Source organism: Phoxinus phoxinus (genome assembly GCF_949152265.1).
Source record: "Phoxinus phoxinus genome assembly, chromosome: 2".
NCBI classification, from domain to species: domain Eukaryota; kingdom Metazoa; phylum Chordata; class Actinopteri; order Cypriniformes; family Leuciscidae; genus Phoxinus; species Phoxinus phoxinus.
This window is the reverse complement of record NC_136877.1, coordinates 29,877,418-29,893,672: the sequence shown is the minus strand read 5'-3', so window position 1 is coordinate 29,893,672 and position 16,255 is coordinate 29,877,418. Positions and strand designations below refer to the sequence as shown.

The 16,255-nt window shown below is 37.7% G+C and overlaps 3 protein-coding genes across 6 annotated transcripts; 1 reads left to right on the top strand and 2 right to left on the bottom strand.

Annotated features, from left to right (window-relative positions):
- Positions 1 to 57: 57 nt before the first annotated feature.
- On the bottom strand, positions 58 to 2,296 carry LOC306993968 (SPRY domain-containing SOCS box protein 3). 2 transcript variants are annotated; one of them, XM_079604198.1, is made up of 5 exons: positions 2,123 to 2,239; positions 1,655 to 1,819; positions 1,253 to 1,384; positions 782 to 972; positions 58 to 676 (listed from the first exon to the last, which is right to left on the bottom strand). In XM_079604198.1, the coding sequence occupies exons 2-5, from the start codon at positions 1,812 to 1,814 to the stop codon at positions 479 to 481; spliced, it is 681 nt and encodes a 226-aa protein (XP_079460324.1). In that variant the 5' UTR covers positions 1,815 to 1,819; positions 2,123 to 2,239; the 3' UTR covers positions 58 to 478. The 2 variants fall into 2 exon arrangements, with proteins under 2 accessions (XP_079460324.1, XP_079460323.1); XM_079604197.1 differs by lacking the exon at positions 2,123 to 2,239 and adding an exon at positions 2,256 to 2,296 and having other exon boundaries at positions 65 to 676; positions 1,655 to 1,797.
- Positions 2,297 to 2,633: 337 nt separating this feature from the next.
- Positions 2,634 to 12,301, bottom strand: atg13 (ATG13 autophagy related 13 homolog). 2 transcript variants are annotated; one of them, XM_079604152.1, is made up of 18 exons: positions 11,851 to 12,088; positions 10,395 to 10,475; positions 10,223 to 10,303; positions 10,000 to 10,119; positions 9,833 to 9,879; positions 9,585 to 9,725; positions 8,988 to 9,028; positions 8,795 to 8,891; positions 8,595 to 8,693; positions 7,968 to 8,061; positions 6,723 to 6,821; positions 6,225 to 6,320; positions 5,938 to 6,077; positions 5,760 to 5,847; positions 4,796 to 4,873; positions 4,600 to 4,713; positions 3,774 to 3,902; positions 2,634 to 3,453 (listed from the first exon to the last, which is right to left on the bottom strand). In XM_079604152.1, exons 2-18 carry the CDS (start codon positions 10,461 to 10,463, stop codon positions 3,376 to 3,378), a joined length of 1,611 nt encoding a protein of 536 aa, XP_079460278.1. In that variant the 5' UTR covers positions 10,464 to 10,475; positions 11,851 to 12,088; the 3' UTR covers positions 2,634 to 3,375. The 2 variants fall into 2 exon arrangements, with proteins under 2 accessions (XP_079460278.1, XP_079460279.1); XM_079604153.1 differs by lacking the exon at positions 6,723 to 6,821 and having other exon boundaries at positions 11,851 to 12,301.
- On the top strand, positions 12,272 to 16,058 carry harbi1 (harbinger transposase derived 1). Of its 2 annotated transcripts, XR_013796585.1 has the most exons (4): positions 12,272 to 12,319; positions 12,776 to 13,464; positions 13,565 to 14,022; positions 15,646 to 16,058. XR_013796585.1 is itself a non-coding variant. In XM_079604181.1 (3 exons), the coding sequence occupies exons 2-3, from the start codon at positions 12,795 to 12,797 to the stop codon at positions 13,939 to 13,941; spliced, it is 1,047 nt and encodes a 348-aa protein (XP_079460307.1). In that variant the 5' UTR covers positions 12,272 to 12,319; positions 12,776 to 12,794; the 3' UTR covers positions 13,942 to 14,144. The 2 variants fall into 2 exon arrangements, 1 of the variants encoding a protein (XP_079460307.1); XM_079604181.1 differs by lacking the exon at positions 15,646 to 16,058 and having other exon boundaries at positions 13,565 to 14,144.
- Positions 16,059 to 16,255: the final 197 nt, after the last annotated feature.

Genomic DNA, 16,255 nt, shown 5'->3' with positions numbered 1-16,255 from the left:
TGTTTTTTTAAGCTTTAGAACATCTACAGGTTGTGATGAGCAAATAAAAATGATAAAGACAGATAAAAGCAAACATTTTATTGCCTTCTAAGTATTTTTCCCCAGTAATAACGACACTGGGAGTATAATAAACTAATAATAAATACAGTTATATAGTATTTTGGGACTTTGTCATTGCCACTTCGTCAAGTGCAGAAATTACAAATAAATTAAGAATACAAACGGGAATACAGATACAGAAAGAGGATAATTTAAATAATTACATGATTATTTATATTTATACAGTCACACATATATATATATATATATATATATATACGTTATATATATATACGGCTTAAAATGTATAAATTTTTTTCCATTTAAGCACACCAAAAAAATTTTGAGGAGGGGCTGCATATGAAATTAATTTATTGCACTGGACAGAATTGTGTTGTTATTTGAGGTTGGCAAACGAATCAGAAACATTATGCCCTGTTTATAAATGTGTGTGTATTAAACAGAGCAGAGGTGTGGGTAATGGTAATTTGTGTGCGTGTCTACAATGTGAAAGCGACTGTGTGATGATGTGTATGCACTGTTCCTGTAGGGAGGACATTCTCTGGCTTCTCAAACCCAGCTGAAGCTCAGTTTCAGGGGCAGTAGAGCTCACCAGAGGAAACAGAGCTTTGCTGACCTGCAAGGAACAAAAACGTCCAGAAGCATTTTTAAGTACCCACATACTGTATATAACCTACATCCAGTACTTCCACATACTCTATTCAGTGATGTTTCCCTTTACCTGCTCTAGGCCAGAGAAGGCCACCCCAAGGTTCACTCCATTTCGGAAGAAAGTCAGCGTTCCAGCGCTCAAGTCCAGCAGAACCCCGATGACTGTATTTCTTTCATAAAAAGGCTCTGAGTATTTTCGACTCCTTCCATCATGCCAGATGAAGCCTTTGTATGATAGACCCCAACTCTCACTGTCAATGCCTTTTGGAAGAAAGGAACAGGACACTCAACAATAAACAGTTTCAATGATTCTAAGAGAAGCATTTTGTTCTTTTGTATGGTCTTCTTCTTTCCTCCCTTGTTAATCTATGAGGCATTGATGGGACAAAATTCCAGTTCATTTAAAATAATCAACCTTTGCTGCTGCTCCCTATTTGCTATTAACATCCCACTGAATGATTTTGGCCATCATACATTGATTGTCTCCCTAAAATTTGAGTGAATAACGTGGGCACTTCTAGAGAAACAATATTGTACTCACCTATGAGGTTAATGAACCTTTGGTCCCCTGTGTGAAGCAGTGCATTTTGGGTTCCAACCCCAACCATCACAGAGCTTCCATATGGAGGCTCAAGGAAATCAATCTCCCAGTAATGCTCACCATGGGTGAAACCTTTTGTAGAAATATAACATATGATAGTCATCTTCAAAACGACTACACAATACTCTACTTCTAGAGCATAATACAAGCCTTATTAGCATTTTCAATCACTAGTTAAAAATTAACGTACGCAAGGCTTAGAGCAAACTAGCACTTAATGTTCAACTAGACGTTTATACTGTATATCCTGTATGACCTTGGTTAACTTAAATGTAACATTGAACTTTAATACAATAATACTACGTAAGAACATCAAAAACAGCGCTATTCACGCAGTCTCACCTTTGCTGCCTCTGACCCCTGCGGTTCCCTGACTGTCCAGCAGAGGACTGACATGAAAATACACAGCCTGTCGGCATAGAGACAGATGAGCATCAGGAGATTTACTGTCCGGATCCCATTCCCAACTGTCCCAAGTGTGATCTCTGAAAGAGCGCAACATTTGCTCTCCACAATACAAAACATACACACCATTCACTATATGCAGTAAGGCAAGACAAAACAAAACAGACTCCCAATGCTACCCATTGTCAAAACAAAAATGATTTGCTCTCATTTGAATATAGTTAAATATATAAGCTCCGTAATAGGCTACTTTAATACATAAAGACGACTGACTAAGCGAGCCTATTTCTCGACATTTTAAAGCGTGGACGGCTATCTGACGGGTGAACAGCACGCCGTATAACAAACATAACGTTATACGTGAATTTACGTAACCCGAATTAATGAAGAGTAACTAAAACTTACAGGCGCTTGAAGTCCGCTTTTGCAAAGAAGGAAGACGGCACAGTCAGCTTTACATATGGGTGTTGGTCAGACAGCTGGACGATAGAAAAACATTTCACAACTGCTGTCAAAACAACACTGGATTTATCCTTACCTATATGGAAGTAGGCGTGTGTTCATTTTGCCACTGCTAAAGTTCCTTGGTAGCCATCCCGTAACTCGACCCACTCACTGGCGATATTTGAAAACTGCTGGAAAAGTGGGCAGAGCCCAGCGGAGACGAACCGAGGGCGGGCGTCGTCCCGCAGTGGCGGATTGATTGACACAGGCGTAATTTGCGGGTGGGACATGTGACATGTCCCCAACATTTTTTTTTTTGCCAAAACCTTCGCCTCTCTGTTGGGTGAGCGTCAAGCTAATATATTCATTAGCTAAAAGAACTGGAAGTTTGCCTCAAGGAGAAGCAATGTTTTTTTTGTTTGTTTTTTTGACCAGTTCAGGATTTATGAGAGAGAGACAGAGAGAGAGAAATAGGCTGTGTGAAATAAATCAGTTTATTACACAACATTTACATGCCTTATTAACAAAGTGAGGGGAAGAAAGATGACACTTAAAATAATTAAAGAAGGTCCAGCTCCTAGTGACTTGCCAACATAAGCTTAAAAAAAACACAAGAAAAAACATTCCTCACCATTCAAAGACCTGACAAGTAGTAATGATAAACTGTCCCTACTTAAAGAAAGTTTGAAAAGTTATGGTAAAATGCATTTACAGGAAGCAGGTAAGCAGACAGACTCACAATTCACTGTTGTCAATGTTCACTGTAGTGTCATTCATGTGTAAGCCTATAAAACAAACCTGGACATATTTTCTTAGATTTTCCCTCACACTGATGCTGTAAAGACTTCAGAAATCTGCGTCAGTGACTAGTCAGTGTGCTGGATGTGTTGTCATAATGAGCAAAACAAAAATAAAGGCTGGTACAGGTTTATACATTCATTACAGTGAGCATTACTTACACAGTTCTGCTATCTTAATAAATACAAGGGTGGGAGAATTAATGTCGCTCTTCCTTTAACAGATGCTGTCACCAAGCCAGTGGATTCCTCTAATACTCTACCTCAGTTCACTTTTTTTCCTTAATGATGATTCTCTTCATAGACCATTGCACATGGTAAAACTGACACAAAACATCGTTAATGAAAAGATTGACGCCTCAGTGAAGGAAGCAGGACGAGTAAAGAGGTTGTGAAGGATGCAATCTCTGTTCTGTTCTATTGTAAGGTGTCCACAAATGCATCAAACTCATCAATGTTTTTCTCATAAATGGCCAGTTTCTCTGGAAGAGAGTCCTGCAAACATACATTCATATACAAATTCAAATACATTCACTTTACCAAACATTTAACTCATCATAATGTTACAGATGTTAAAACTACGACATGAATATAATGAATCAGTCACCCATATAGTTTGTATGATTCAGATTCAGTTTCTAAAAGAACTACACTTAAATAATACTTGCAATTATTTAAAAATTCTTAATTTTAGTATCCACACAATTATTATTTTTTTAAATTATGATTTTAACACCAACCCTGTCATCCTGTCCCATTTAGACAGCAAAACTGTTCAGAATGTGCTGTGACGCAAATATGTGTTTGTTTCTCACCAAGTCCTCAGCCATAGACTGAGCGCTGACATCGATGGACAGGCTTGCGAGTTGAGGAGGGTTTTGAAACTCTCTATAGAAAGTGCCTAGATCCATTGGCAGAAGGTCATCCTTAGAGAATGCTGGTTTCTGTTCGGCACACATAAACACAGAACTGGTCTTTAAACACAATACGAACCATATCTGTCTTTTACCTTGTACTTCTAAGAAGGTTTGACTAAATAAATACTTGCTCGTTTACACAATTGGTTTCATAGTACAATTCTCATGTCCCAGCTGCCCCCACAAATCAAGATGGTATTTTCTGGTTTTATCTCTCTAGTAACATCTGTATTGATTTTTAGCTCAATAATCAATGGCTTTGATCAACACAGTTATGCTCTGTCATGCATTACCAGACTTTAAAAAAAGAACATGATCAAGCAGGTCTCTTTGGGCCGCTCTGAGGCAACACTCACTAGCTTCAAAGGAGTCCATTTGGCATGGGATACTGCATCATTTAACACTGTACTTATTAAATAAAAATACAGAAGAGTAAAGTCTTCTTTAGATTTATTAAACATCAATCATCTGTCTCTCAGGTCAAGAGTCTAAGGTTCTTTTTAGATGAATTATTGACTTGTCTGGATCACTAGATGCTCTGTGAAGGGCTTGATAAACTCCCTTTTGCTGTCAAACCTCTAATGATTCTGATCAGTCCTCATTCACTTAATGTTTTGCTAGTTCTGTGCCTTTCAATGCGCTCGCTGCAACATAGCTCTCGATATCTCTAGAGGAAAGTAGATCTTGATAACTATTTTTGTATATCATGTTGTGGTGCACCTACAAAGTCAACCATGACAAAGTCGTCGTGTGGCTGTCCCCCGCTGTGGCTCGAGCTGTTTGAGTGCAGGCTGCCTTGCAAAGGAGATGAAGGGGCCGGGGATGGAGGAGGGTGCACCTGCAAACAGAGAAAAACATGAAGAGACAGTGGAGGACGCAGCTGCACGCTCAGGACATGTAGTGGGTTTGCTTAAGTATACCATTGGGTCGTTCTCCTCCAGGTCATAGACTCTTGGAGCGAACGCAGCAAAAGGAAGATCCAGACTGTTTGTCGTCACCTGGAGTAACACATGTACACAACACGTCAGAATGCATTTTGCAGGCTTGCCCCACCTCCGTTAAATGAATTTATAAAAAAAGAGGACGGATTGTGGCATTGGTACTAGGTCTATCATTAGAGGGGATTGCGAGGTGCCATTTAGGTGAACCACTTTGGCTGTCTGTAATAGAGAGTAATTATTGGAATAGCTTACCGCAGTCAATAAGACAGTGTTCTACATATTACACTTTTAAACATCACCTTAAAAAAAGTGGCTTATGTTGAACCAGATGTTTAAAAAGTTTACTTAGACATTTTAAATAATGTGTTTGGGCAATTTTTTACCTCTCACTAAACATGAGTACATTGTTCTCAGTGTATACTGCACTTATCAGTAACATTTTATATATCATATACTTATATATGTTATTAGCAAGTCTTGGCTAATTATTATTTTTAAAAAAAGCATGCTTAATATATACACTATCATTCAAAAGTTTGGGGTGAAAAAAAAAGGAAACTTTTTCAGCAATGTTGCATTAAATTTGTGTTTTTAATTTAAGAAAAGATTATCATTTTAAATAAATGCTGTTCTTTAGAACTTTCTATTCATCAAAGAGTAGATTAGAATGATTTCTGAAGGATAATGCGACTGAAAACTGGAGTAATGAAAATATTTAAAATAGAAAACAAAATTTAATGATGTATTTTTTTTTTTGAGTTCAGCCTTGGTGAGCATAAGAGACTTCTTTCAAAAACAATAAAAACCTCACAGACGGACCTCAAACTTTTAAACGGTAATCAGTAGTTCATGTAAATGCAGAAAATGATTTTATAATATGAAAATATGCAAACAAATTCAAAGAATATTAACTGATGATGGAATGTTTGTTGTGTATTCTAACCTGTGTGGTGGCTTTGTTGACAAAAGCTCCAACTTTCCTAGTAAAGGTTGTCTCTGGAGCATCAGAAGGGCACAGAGTCTTCACCTCGCTACCACACACACACAAACATGGATTCAAACGTCGCTGAATAAAAAAAATAAAAAAATCAGTACAGAACAGAATCTCTTCACACTCTTACCTGCCACAGGATGTGGGCGGTGCCGGCTGATGGGACTGTCCAGTGGGGCATGATGGGATACGACCGTGCTCAGCTGCAGTGCCATGACTAGGTTGAGCCGGCACCTGTGGGACTCCACCTTCTTTACCCGGCACAACCATCTGATTAGGTAGAGAAACACACATGGTCAAACATACACACACAATTCTGTAGACAGTAATTCCCAGCAGCCTGTCTACATCAGAGGGGATGAAGGGCATGAAGTCAGGACAGTGAGGGTGGAGCCCCTGCATGTGTGTTGGCCGTACCTGGTGAGGATGTACAGCAGCAGTACAAGTCGTAGGATGGCACAAATCCACAGTTCCCAGGGCAGGAGTCTGATATGACAGACGAGAGCTGTACAGCTGAGAGACAGAGGGAGATTCATGTCACATTGGGAGTCAAATGTCAGACTTTTTAGTCAATGGATTTAGTCAATGCCCTTTTAAAGTCCGGTCCTGTATTAACCTCACTGCAGAGCAGAGAGCAAGAGGGAACAGAGAAGTGGTCAGAGCAAACACAATAATAATTCAAATTAAACAGCAGGCAGGTGAGCTCAAGGAGAAGGCAGCAGCGATTGCAGTGTGCAAACAATCTGGATGGGTATTACTGTATAACCCTCTAAATTAAAAGGTTATACGAGGTTATGAAGGGTAAGCAGTGGAATATAGGTTACTGGGCCAGGCCACACACACACTCTTTGTAATTATTCTACCAGCTGCATGCGTGTAACCACACACACACACACACACACACACTGGACTCACTTGCTGTGAGATGCCAAGCCCCATGAGGGGAACCTTCAGTGTGGCCATCAGAGCCGGCTTAGGTGTCTTAAAATGTGCCTTACTTACAGTACACGCACACTACATGCACACAGAAAGAAAGAAAGAGAGAAAGGAAGGAAGAAAAACAAGGGCAACAGAAATGAAAGCACTACCACAGAAAGAGATAATGGGGAGAGAGAGAATCTGATGCTATGGCCACATAAATGGTATTTTATGACCGTATTTTAACATTTGTTTTCTGAACCCTGCAATACGACACAGTACAGCAAGACCAGTGTTATTTTAGTATTATTCATATACTATTTTAATATTTATTAATATTTTGAAATATTATTTTTAAACTTTCATTTTTCATTTTAATTTTAGTTTACACTTAAGTTTATTACTTTATTATTTATAATAATAAAACTTTAATAAAACTTTATAATAAAAACTTTATTATTTTTATTTGTTTTTTTGGTCCCACTTTATATTAAGTGGCTTTAAGTACTATGTACTTACATTGAAATTAATAATTTGATACAATGGACTTATTGTGTACATACATGTTTTTACATTGTACTTATATTTTTAAAATACCTGCATGTAATTACAGCTGTAATTAATGTATGTAATTACATTTGTAATTACACTGTTGACCCTTCCCTTATACCTTAACCCACCCTTAAACTTGACCATACCACCACACCTGTCCCTAACCTTACCCGTATCACACCGCAATAGCAGCAAAAGTGTTTTACAATAAAACATGAACACAAGAAGTACATTGTACTTAAAGCCACTTAATATAAAGTGGGACCGTTTTTTTTATATATATCTATTTGACTTTAATTTATTTTTATTTCAGTTTTAGTGATTTTAGTACTTCAACTTATTTCAGTTAGTTTCCAAGGCAAACATTTTATTTTAAGTTTTTTCAAATACTGAAAACTATTTGTTCTATTTTTAGTTTACAATAACAACACTAATCTCTACACAACCGTCTCAGATCATTTTCGTGACTGGTGGAATACAAAAAAAAAAAATCCTAATCACATTTAAAGAATGATAACCACAGAATGAGACTCGCGAATGAAAACCGTTTATCCTTTATGAGAGGTTAACAGTTAATCTCCTAAATGACAGGCTGCACTGCACCTGTATTGAGGCTTGACCTGCACAAAGATGGTGGTAAAAGGGTTACTTTTGATGGGACAGATGAGTAGGTGATAGTGACGGCATTACCTGTGATGGTGGGGAGGTGGAAAAGGATGTGGTGCACACCTCCTGAGAGTCTTCTATTCCTGCATAAGTCCCTCCCTCATCTTCTCCAGGAGCTCTAAGAGAGAAATAAGAAAAGAGGAGGTATGAGGCCAGGGGTTAAGAGAGCAGTTAGCAGTTTGAATCTCTGTACTATCATTGAAGTGAGACACTGGTATTAACAGTTTAAATCCAACTGGGGATGTGACGGTGAGGAAATCTGTCCTGAGTGCTTGGAAACCCCCCACAAATTTAAACATATTTATATATTAAACATTGTTAAAAAAGCTCTATACAGCTGACACTATTACATAGGTCTATTATACAACTTTCTACTGTAAAAACAAAATATAAAAAACTATTTTTTTAAAAACAATACTGATGAGGTTCTATACTGCTATATCATCAATGCTGAAAAAAGTTGTGCTGCTTAGTATTTGTGGATTTTTTCCCCCCTGAACGCTTTGATTAATAGAAAGTTAAAAAGAACAGCATTTATATGAAATAGACATTTTTTTATAACATTTTTGGTAACATTGTAAAACAAAAATCTTACTGACCCCAAACATTTAAACAGTAGAGTATCTATTCTGTGACTCTGATTTTTCACACCTGTAACTGCAAGGATGCATGTGTGCCATATTAGTGAAGGGTCGCTCCACAAAATGATCAATGATAATACCCATGATGGGGCCTGTCCTCTCAAACTGCCTGTGAAAAAACACAAAACACTAGACATCTAGCACAAAACCACTACAACCAGAATGCCCAATCTTTTAAACGTGTTGCATACGGGAAGCTGTAATGCATACCTTGAAGACATGAGGGCCAAATTAATGCGATATGCACAGGACAAAGTGATGGTGCCTATGGGAGTGCCTACAATACCCACTCGCACTGTCTGGAACCCTGCGGAGAGACGTGAAGAATCTGAATAAATACACAGCTCTAGAATAGAGAATATCTACACAACATTTATTACTATTTTGCTCCTCACAGTATTACCTTCCCCGAGACCTGTCAGCTGGACATCTCCAAAATAGATCCTATCAAATAGATATTATTAAGATAATGTCAAGTCAATTCATTTATTTATATAGAGCTTTATACCATACAGATTGCTTCAAAGCAGCTTCACAGTAATAAACAAGAAATAATAGTATTAATGTTGCAAAGTTCTTTAATTATTAAACAAATACAATTTCAGCTGTAAAGCAGCTCTAAAAAAAGTGTCATTATTCTTTATTTAGTTCAACACTGTGAATGTTGCAGAGTTCAGTAATAATGAAACGAACTCAGTTCAAATATAAAGCAGCTCTACAGAAGATAATAGTGTCAATATTCAGCTCAAAATCAGTTCAGTGTGGATTCAGTTTAGTTCAACAAGTGCAAAGTTAATTAAATGATGAAACAAGCTATAAGCAGCTCTACAGACAGCAATAATGTAATTTAATAATATTCAGCTCAAGTCACTTCAGTGTTGATTAAATTCAGTTCAATAACAGTGTCAAGAAATGTATCAAAATCTGATTGGACATGTTTTCCCTGCATGAAATCATGCATTATTACATTGTGGAGCATTGAAGGAAGTGTGTTGAGTACCTGTAGAGTATGACATAGTCATGGCCTTGTTTACGTGAAAGCTTGTAAGCAGGTGTCACCCTTGTGATGGCCAGTAAAGACTTGAGCAGCAGAGACAGACGATTATAAACTGTATAGGACACTTTAATGTCCTTATCACACCTGGAAAAAAGTCCAAACCGTAGTTATGTCCTGGTATATGTTGTTAATGTACCAACCTCTACACAGAGCAGTTGACATCTGAATGTGTAGGGGATCAGAGTGCTTACTTTTCATTCATTTCCAAACACCATGTCTCCAGCTCCATGGAGTCTCCCTGCATTGGTAAACAACGTATTAATACCCAAGTAAAAATCTTAGGCATTTTAAACATTTTGTTTCATGTTTATCATTATACTGTTATTATATAGAGAGTGAACAAAGACGAAGACTAGACCTCTGAGGTTTTGAGGGAGATCTCCACACACATGGATCGGCCGATGCCAGGCAGCTGTCCAGCAAGAGCTTTTTTTGCCTCATGAGTCACCTCAGGGATGTCTTTTATTGCCAGATTAAACTGAGAGAGAACATAAAGAGACACAGACAAACAGAGTTCATGTTAGTTATGATGTACAGAAAACAGAGCTCTTTGTAAAAGGAGCATCCTGAACGTGTTTTACCCAGTCTGAACCGGTCGGTGATGAAGATGAGCAAGTGGTGATCTTCTCTCCAAGTCGGGCTTGAACTATAACCTGCACCGTCTGAAAGAGACACACAGGTAAAACCAAGTACATCATCACTCTGTGTCGACTGGGAGACCAGATTTCATGATGTATTGGTTAATGCAATCACCTTCAAGGCAAAGAATTTGATGAATTTATCCAAGTCTTTCTTGTCCTGTGGGCTCAGATCACTATCCATTGTCGCATAAGCCTAAGACATACAAATGAAAGACAGTTTTCTCAGGAAACAGTGGAAGAGCCTATATACTTTACAGATAATAGTACAGTAATCGAAAAGGTAGGCCTATACAACACGCATAATTAAAAATCAAGTCAATTAGTAGGGGAAGATGTCCCCTTAAGAACAATGTAAAACATTTTTCTATTTTTAAATATTTTAGAATCATAACATATTCAGATACAACATCTACAAGATGACAATTTATCAGCCAAAGTGTTATCAAGGGAAATTAATATAAATTATTCAAAGAGGCCATCTTACTTCACTCCATGGGTAAACTTTTACAGAATGTATAAATGACTTTTGCTTAATATAAAGTGAAATAGTGTCATTAATGTATAATTAATGTAAAATACTAAGTAATCTATTCTAATTTAAATTCTTTGATGACAATTTTGTTAAATATTTGAATAACTGATGACAGACAAACCAGAATCCCAGTTTATCCGATTACTGACAACAGACACATGAATGCATTTTTATTTGATTATATTTTAATTGAAGTTGTCAATAATAACACTGAATTCAAACTGAACGTTTTTCACAGAGTTATCCAATAGCTTTTATGAATAGCCAAGATGTCTGAAATGAACATCTAACTTGTGGAATTACTGAATAAACACAATATAATAACGTTATTATTATGAGATAATAATAGCATGTCACTAGGGTATTCTTTAATCTTTTCACATTAAAGTAAAAACTTGACAATATTTGTATACTCCACAAATCTAAAAACATGAATTTGTCTACAAATCCTTCATTAACAAAGACACGAAAACCTTTGATATTCAACTTACTACAATGATGACAGATCAATACTTTCCACAGATATACAATTAGATCAGTTAACCTCAAAACTGTTTCGACTGAGTAAAATTTTTTATATTCAGATGACATGAAAAAAAGAGCATAGCCATTTACCAAACGTGTTGAGGTGGGATTTTGTGCCATGTAACGTTAACGTTAACAGTTATAGTCAAAAGAAAAAAAACAATATGGTGGTAGGGTCATCTTTTGCACAATCCCACCTTAATAATAGTAATGATAAACGAATTCACTGATGTCTTATTGTCATTAATACTGTCACATCTCTGACAGCTCGCCTCTAAGCATTTAATCATGTAACTTACTCAATAGAAAACAATAACAACAGCACTCTTCTCTTCAAAAACAGATTTATAACAATCAATGTCAACTGACAGTGAGTTCATCCGAATAGAGATTTGAAACAGCAGACTCGCCATTTGTTTTCGACAGCCAAACATCTCAAGTTGTTTACAATCATCTGTATGTCTGTGAAGTCAATGCTAACACCTTAGCAAAACACGCGGCACATACTTACAGCTCATCACAGAGTGGAGATTCAACTGATAACACGCAGAGTATGGCGTTAACGGTGCAATTCACCGTAGCTGATTGTGTGAAACGGTCAAATACAGCCTAAACGATCCTTTATTTTCAATTAATCACATCGTAGCACCACAACATCACACACTGACGGGCGCCCCATTTTTGTTTATTTTGCTTGTTTGGCTGGGTCAGGAATGACGTGTCCGTCCGGAATGTACCGATTCAACCACACCACTTTCGTTATTTAGTGAAAAATGGTTAAATACATCTGATAACTGTATGCAATTGTTATAATAGGCCATATAATATGGTATATTTTAATATGCATCTCCCCGCTCTAAATTTGTTATCAAAAGCAACGAATACAACAACTATCGAAAATGCTAATAGTGAACTGGAAATGTGTTAAGGCTGTGGCGTCACATTTCAATGTCGGCGTACACAAACAATCACCGGTGCTGGTAACGTTTTTAGTCATTCGCACTGTTTCCACTGCATTTGTTGTCCTCGAATAGATAGACAATTTATTCACCGGGAGATAATTTATATCAAGAGTTAATTGCGTTCGTTTTTGTGTAAAATACTGTAACTTACTGTGCTGGTTACCAGGCGACAAACTGGTTGATTTAAACAGCTCAGTTTGAGATAAATGCTGTTAAAAAATATATGATTTGGGAATGGATAGGCTCTAGGCTTGTGTTAGCAGCCACGCACTGAAGAAATCAATGCAGCTCTGCATGCATAAACATTTAGCACGTTTCGTTCCCATACTAATTGTTTTTCTATGAATTGCGAATGTTATTAATTACTATATATCATTCAAAAGTAGCCAAGTGTATGTGGGTTGTGGATGGTTTAGTTATTGACACGGCATTGCATGACACTCGCTGACATTCACATGTGGCATTTGTCCATAGGTCCTCCTGAGTGTGTGGAATGGCAATCTCTATTGCAATCCTAGACTGTGACCTGCTGCTGCATGGTCGAGGACACAAAACACTGGATCGATTTGATATCGAGACCGTGTCGGATGAATTTCTGCTGACAACATTCGGCTTCCCACGTGAGTTCATTTATTACCTGGTGGAACTACTAAAGGACAGCTTGTTGAGACGGACACAGAGGTCACGAGCCATTAGTCCAGATGTTCAGATACTCGCAGCGCTGGGATTCTACACAACCGGGTCCTTCCAGAGCAAGATGGGAGATGCGATTGGCATCAGCCAGGCGTCCATGAGTCGTTGTGTGTCTAATGTCACCAAAGCTCTGATTGAGAAAGCCCCAGAGTTTATTGGCTTCACTAGGGATGAGGCCACCAGGCAGCAGTCTAAAGAGGAGTTTTACAGAATAGCAGGAATTCCCAATGTCATGGGAGTAGTGGACTGTGCACATATAGCCATTAAAGCTCCCAATGCAGATGACTCTTCCTATGTAAATAAAAAAGGATTTCACTCAATCAATTGCCAATTAGTATGTGATGCCAGAGGACTGCTGCTGAGCGCTGAGACACATTGGCCGGGTAGTCTGACAGACAGAGCTGTCTTTAAGCAGTCCAGTGTGGCAAAGCTGTTTGAAGAGCAAGACAATGACGAAGGTTGGCTTTTAGGTAAGACCCATAGTGAGACTTTTTCTTGACATTCCCAAAGAATTATATGGTATTGTTTACATGTGAAAATGTCATTGAGTTTTCTGTCTCTGGCCTCCAGGTGACAACCGTTACCCTCCAAAGAAGTGGCTGATGACTCCAGTGCAGAGTCCGGAGTCCCCTGCTGACTACCGCTATAACCTGGCCCACACAACGACACACGAGATTGTGGACCGCACGTTCAGAGCCATTCAGACACGTTTCCGGTGCCTGGATGGGGCAAAGGGTTACCTGCAGTATTCCCCAGAGAAATGCTCCCATATCATCCAGGCCTGTTGCGTGCTACATAATATTTCCCTGCAGTCCGGCCTTGATGCCTGGACTTTTGAGAGGACTGAGGCCACGGACCAATCAGGGGAGGATATCGATCCCACTGACACTGTCGATCCAGAGGCTCTAAGAGTTCGACTGGAACTCGTCCAAAATAATTTCAGCTAGGACGGAATTTGGGATTCACCATTTTTAATCGTTAATACACATGACATTGCCTGTGCCAAAATATTTTTTCGTTGTTAAATGGTTAGTTCACCCAAAAATTAAGTTTCTGTCTTTAATTACTCACCCTCATGTCATTCCAAACCCGTAAGACCTTTGTTCATCTTCGGAACACAAATTAAGATATTTTTGATGAAATCTGAGAGGTTTCTGAACCAGCCATAGGCAGCAACGTTATTGCAACTTTCAACTATATGGGGAGGCTGCAGACCTGGAGCCGGTAGATATAGGACCCAAACAGTTTTACGCCCCTGGCAGTTTTACGCCCCTGTTGTTCCTGATGCGTCCAGTAGGGGGATATACTGCGAAATAACTATCATTAAATCGACGCTAACACATTAATAACCCGTCCATAGACTTGAAAATTTTGTGGTTTTTGTTCATTTAAATATAAACGCTACAGTGTAGATCTGCACGGATTAAAATAGAAAAATAGATGCAGACATTCAGTCGGTGTTCACTCTCTTCACTCAGCCTACAGAAGACTTTTGTTTTTGTGAATTGAAAAATTAAAAATACACATAGTTGGATCAACTACGTGTTATGACAAGTAATGATATGACCTACTGCAGTTATAGGCCTACTCACCGTATGTTTTTATATGGAGACTAAGTGAAATATGTTGTTGTGAATTTATATAAAGTTACATTTAGATATTAACCATATTTAGACCATTAGACATACAGTACCGTGTAATCATATGGATCCTCGATTTAATATCTGCTGTACTATTCTCTATTGATCGTCACACAGCTACAAAACAGTGTCCTACATACGTGGTAAGATAAATTTAAGCCAGATCGTCCTGAACTTTTTGGTAAATTCTGGGCAAGTTTCATCATTCTGCATAAAGACAGAACCATCCAATGGCAAAACCTTTAAACTCAAAGGTTTCTAAAACAAATAATATCCTCGAGTCTGTTGTAAAGAACCTTTAATTTTTTATTGACAATGTAATATTGTATTGATTTGTGTAGCCTAATTCAATCTCTTTTGTACCCCCCTTGTTTTTTTTTTTTTTGTTTTTTTTTTTCCTCTTCTCACTGTTAATGTCTGTATCCTTTCATTTGCAATACAAAATAAATTAATTAATTAATTTTAAAAAAGATTAAAACATACCTCAATTCGTTTCGCTGTACAACCTCCCCCTACTGGACGCATCAGGAACAACAGGGGCGTAAAACTGTCAGGGGCGTAAAACTGTTTGGGTCCTATATCTACCGGCTCCAGGTCTGCAGCCTCCCCATACTCACTTTCAAGGCCCAGAAAGCTAGTAAAGACATCGTTAAATAGTCCATGTGACTACGGTGGTTCAAGCTTAATGTTATGAAGCGACGAGAATACTTTTTGTGTGCAAAAAAACTAACAAAAACAGCGACTTTTTACAACGATTTCTTCTCTTCTCTTCACAAAAAGTATTCTCGTCACTTCATAACATTAAAGTTAAACCACTGTAGTCACATGGACTATTTTAACGATGTCTTTACTACCTTTCTGGGTCTTCAAAGTTGCAATGACATTGCTGCCTATGGCTGGTTCAGAAACCTCTCGGATTTCAACAAAAATATCTTAATTTGTGTTCCGAAGATGAACAAAGGTCTTACGGGTTCAGAACGAAGGTGAGTAATTAATGACAGAAATTTTAAGGGATAGTTCACCCAAAATGAAAATGGTCACTTATCATTTACTTCCCCTCATGTCGTTCCAAACATGTATGACTTTCTTCTGCAGAACACAAAATATGATATTTTGAAGAATGCTGAAGAAGGAAAAACTCTTGAGACATTTCTCTCTCACACACACACTCTCACACACACACACTCTCACACACACACACACACACACACACACACACACACACACACACACACACACACACACAAAACACAAAGCTGGAGTCTTTTTTTTTTAAAACTTCAGTACTTTAGGAATTATATGAAAATATACAGGGGCTTTTATTACAGATTATTATCATTTTAACATCCTTTTTGATATATATATATTTAAAAAAAACATAGACCTGTAAAAAGAAGAAATCAATAAATGACACCTAAACAGTCTGTTTATATATATTTGTCATATTTGTTTCAAAACTTGCATTTAATAGCTTACTTTCCAAACAAGGCAAACTTCTTGTTAGTTATTTATGATCTCTCTTTTCAGATTAAAATAGTTAATTTTGTTTACATCATGTACCATCAGAAGCACTTACCTGTTATGAGTTTCGTCCTCACAGATATCCCACTGATGCTATTTA

Bases quoted from the DNA above. Each gene is read 5' to 3' on its own strand.
- atg13 (XM_079604152.1), bottom strand. From the start codon at position 10,463: ATGGATAGTGATCTGAGCCCACAGGACAAGAAAGACTTGGATAAATTC. The intron at 8,892-8,987 runs GTAATACTGTGA...GTCTCTCCGCAG, and splicing joins GCTGACAGGTCTCGGGGAAG to GGTTCCAGACAGTGCGAGTG. The intron at 6,321-6,722 runs GTGAGTCCAGTG...TCTGTCTCTCAG, and splicing joins GGCTTGGCATCTCACAGCAA to CTGTACAGCTCTCGTCTGTC.
- LOC306993968 (XM_079604197.1), bottom strand. From the start codon at position 2,281: ATGAACACACGCCTACTTCCATATAG. The intron at 1,385-1,654 runs GTGAGACTGCGT...TTTCTACAAAAG, and splicing joins AGGGGTCAGAGGCAGCAAAG to GTTTCACCCATGGTGAGCAT. The intron at 677-781 runs GTAAAGGGAAAC...TGTTCCTTGCAG, and splicing joins CCTTCTCTGGCCTAGAGCAG to GTCAGCAAAGCTCTGTTTCC.
- harbi1 (XM_079604181.1), top strand. From the start codon at position 12,795: ATGGCAATCTCTATTGCAATCCTAGACTGTGACCTGCTGCTGCATGGT. The intron at 13,465-13,564 runs GTAAGACCCATA...TCTGGCCTCCAG, and splicing joins TGACGAAGGTTGGCTTTTAG to GTGACAACCGTTACCCTCCA.